The sequence below is a fragment of the Mustela nigripes genome, chromosome 7 (assembly GCF_022355385.1).
Source record: "Mustela nigripes isolate SB6536 chromosome 7, MUSNIG.SB6536, whole genome shotgun sequence".
Lineage (NCBI taxonomy): Eukaryota > Metazoa > Chordata > Mammalia > Carnivora > Mustelidae > Mustela > Mustela nigripes.
In genome coordinates this window covers 1,770,369-1,774,224 of record NC_081563.1, presented here as the reverse complement: position 1 = coordinate 1,774,224, position 3,856 = coordinate 1,770,369, and the positions used below count along the sequence as shown (strand labels likewise).

At 46.9% G+C, this 3,856-nt stretch overlaps 1 protein-coding gene across 2 annotated transcripts in view; it reads left to right on the top strand.

Moving 5' to 3' along the window:
* RNASEH1 (ribonuclease H1) overlaps positions 1 to 3,856 on the top strand; it is a 16,067-nt gene that overhangs the window by 9,425 nt on the left and 2,786 nt on the right. For both annotated transcript variants that reach the window (XM_059405092.1, XM_059405090.1), the window contains one exon: positions 1,203 to 1,317. In XM_059405092.1, the coding sequence (XP_059261075.1) occupies positions 1,203 to 1,289 (87 nt within the window). In that variant the 3' untranslated portion in view covers positions 1,290 to 1,317. The remainder of the gene's footprint in view (positions 1 to 1,202; positions 1,318 to 3,856) is intronic.

Genomic DNA, 3,856 nt, shown 5'->3' with positions numbered 1-3,856 from the left:
AAAAAAAAAAAAAAGAAAAGAAAAAACTCCCTTTTCAGGGGGCACCTGGGTGGCTGCATCAATTAAGTGAATGCCTTTGGCTCATGTCATAATCCCAGTGGGCTCAAGCCCTGCATCAGGCTGCTTGCTCAGTGGGGAGCCTGCTTCTCCCTCTCCTCCCTGCTCACGCTCTCTCTTCCTATCTCCACTCTCTCAGATAAATAAATAAAATCTTTAAAAAAAAACTATAAAAAATAAAATTGTTCTTAGGAAATAAAATTTCCAGCAGATCTACAGTCCGACTCTCTACCCACACATCCTCCATATGAATCTGTCCTATATAAAAGCACAAGGTATCAGGGGAGCCTGGCTGTCTCAGTCAGTTGAGTGTCTCTTGGTTTCTACTCCGGTCATGATCTCAGGGTTCTGGGATCAAGCCCTGTGTTGTGCTCCCTGCAGAGTGGGAAGTTGGCTTCTCCCTTTCCCTCTGGCCCTCCCCACTGCTCATGCTCTATTGCTCTGTCTCTGTCAAATAAATAAAATCTTAAAAAAAACAGACAACCAAACTTGTTTCCAACAATACAGAGCAAGTTAAACTGCAACCATTGTCTTAACTCTGTGTTGCTCTTTGACTCCAGGACCACTGAGAACAGCTTGGTGACGTAAGGTTTAAATCTGCCCTTCCCCAGTGTAATGGAAACAGGGGTTAAAGCACAGAAGTGCTGAGCCACTGGGTGGCTCAGTGGGTTAAGGGTCTGACTCGATGTCCGCTCAGGTCTGGATCTCACCGTCGTGGGATCAAGTCCCACGTTGGCCTCACGTTGGTTGTAGAGCCTACTTAGAAAAAAAAAAAATCACATAATTGGATCTCGTCTTTCTGACAGCATGTGAAGAAAGTGAAGTATGTGTTTTGGATATATACCTGTCCTGGTCTATACATACATACGTTTTACTTAGAAAGCTTTCCAAGTTCCATCATTCAGGTTATAAAAATTAGTAAAAACAGTACAATCCAATTTGTCAGAATCAAAATGGGATTTTTGTAAGTGCCTGCACTGTGTCTGTGTGTAGGGTATACAGGTTGCCCTGCAGAACCGTGGAGGGGGGGCAGGGGGAGGAGCGTCCTCCCCCTGCCCCCACTGGGAAGAGTCAGGATGTACTTGTGTGTTGCTTGTGTAAAAACAACCAGGAAAGGTAAAAGGAAAAATAAATTTATTTCACAGATGCATGTTCCTGGTCATTCGGGATTTGTAGGCAATGAAGAGGCGGACAGATTAGCACGAGAAGGAGCAAAGCGATCTGAGGACTGAGCAAGGTCGTCATTCTTGGACAACTTGAGTGAGTGGCTCTTTGCTTGCCTTTCCTTACTGGTGTGAAAAATAAAACTTGCACTAGATGGGCAGATACAACCCGCAAAAAGGTAATAAATCCGTCATTCCGGGATACCCTATGATAAAAGGTGGTTAAATTCTAACAAATTGACATCCTTCAGGATTTGAGCACGACTTGAAATTTCAGCATTATGCTTTACTGGGTTTGATGCCATTCACAGTTTCATTGCCATCTGGACAGAAATTTTAGGACTTTGATGTAATCAGTGATTTGAAGACACAGACAAGGTCCGGGAGTGTTCTGAAAGTGTTCATTAACCTTCTCGTTGGCAGGACTGAGTCTCAGAGTGTGCCTGTGGACTCGCACGTACCTGTGGATTAGAGCAAGGCAGTGCTCCTTGGTGGCTGCAGCCCATGCCTGGGCCCAGGCCTCGGCCAAGCGAGTGCGGGCTGGGTCTTAGCAGGCTGGGTCTGGTACAAGGCAAGCCTGCAGGCGACCCCGGCAGCCTGACTGCCATCTGGGAGCGTCTTACAGAGCAAGATGCAGGAGTAAATCTTCTAAAATTTCTTGGCCTGTTTTTGTTAAAAGCACTATGCAAGCAGGGGCCCCTCAGTGGCTCAGGCAATTAAGCATCTGGCTCTGGATCCCAGCTTAGGTCCTGATTGCAGGGTCGTGAGTTCAAGCCCCACATTGGGCTCCACACGGGATGTGGCACCTACTTAAAAAAAAAAAAAAAAAAGCACAATGCGAGTTAAAGTTTGGTCTGATCATTTAAAAAAAAATTTAAATTTATTATTTTTTAAGATTTTATTTTTATTTGAGAGAGAGCACAAGGCGGGTGTGGGGAGGCTTGGGGAGAAGCAGACTCCCTGCTGAGCAGGGAGCCTGACCTGGGGCTCAATCCCCGCGCCCTGGGATCATGACCCGAGCCAGAGGCAGACAATCGACAGAGCCACGCAGGCGCCTCATTTTTTTTCTTACTACTTTATCATAAAAAGGCACAGAAAATGACACAAGTGTTTAGCGCCTCAAGTTGTCGTTTGTATAAGGTGAACACCCTGATGACCTCCCCTCAGGCCAAGAACTAAAACTTGGCCAGACACCGCAGAAGGCTCTCCATGTGCTTCTCCAACCCCAGCCCCTCCCCTCCGAAGCGAATCCTGACTGGTATAGAAATAACTTACTTGTGTTTCTTCGTGGTAACTGAACCTTGTCTACTTTTTTTAGACTCCGTATTTCTGAAGTCTCTTTATTGCATATATTGGTCTCCTTGTGAGGGTTACCTGTGGAGGAACCTGGGCCATTGGTCCTGTTGATTCCCACGGTCTAGGTTTTGCCACATACATTGTCCTGGCACGGTCCAGCATTTTTCTGGCCTCTGTACTTCCCGTAAATTGGGAGCTGGACCCAGAGGCTGACGAGAATCAGGCTCCACACCTCCAGCGAGTGGTAAACAGCCGCGTGTTTTCATCTGCAGGTACAGGCTCTTCGCATTTTCCTGGTATTGGCGCTGCCAGTGCCCAGTGCGTCGGTCTGTTCATGGTTCAGAGCCTCTAAAATGGTGATACGCTGTGATTTTGTTGACATTTATTGGCTGGGTTGGTTTTAGAAGATGCGGCCTCTCATCTGCTATTTGGTTACCCAGTGGTGCTCGATTAGGAAAGGCAGGATAAGTGCAAAGCTAATTAGTTCCCTGTCCTTAGAAGGTGGCCACTTAAGGTTTTTTATTCATACTTTTTTTTTTTTAAGATTTTATTTATTCTTTTGACGGACAGAGATCACAAGCAGGCAGAGAGGTGGTCAGAGAGAGAGGAAGGAGGAGGAAGCAGGCTCCCCGCTGAGCAGAGAGCCCGATGCGGGGCTCGATCCCAGGACCCTGGGATCATGACCTGAGCCGAAGGCAGAGGCTTTAAGCCACTGAGCCACCCAGGCGCCCCCATGCTTTTTTTTTTTAAATTTTTTTATTAACATAGAATGTATTATTAGCCCCAGGGGCACAGGTCTGTGAGTCGCCAGGTTTACACACTTCGCAGCACTCATCATAGCACATGCCTTCCCCAACGTCCCTAACCCAGCCACCCTCTCCCTACCCGCCTCCCTGCCCGCCCCCGCCGTTGGCAACCCTCAGTTTGTTTTGTGAGATTAAGAGTCTCTTACGGTTTGTCTCCCTCCTGATCCCGTCTTGTTTCAGTTTTTCCTTCCCTGCCTCCCACACCGCCCACGTTGCCTCTCAACTCGCTCGTATTCATACGTTCTTACAACACATGTGTGTCATGAACTCATTTACCTGAGCCTTCTGGATAGGTTTCAGGTCATTGCACTTTCTTTATTGAACCCAAATTGTAGCTTCTTTGGCCTGTAGCAGGACGATCTTCAGGTTGGCTCTTTATTTGTTTTTTTGTTTTGTTTTATTTTTTTTTTTTTATAAAGATTTTTATTTATTTATTTGACATAGATCACAAGTAGGCTGAGAGGCAAGCAGAGAGTGGGGGGGGAAAGCAGGCTCCCGGCTGAGCAGAGAGCCCGATGCGGGGCTCGATCCCAC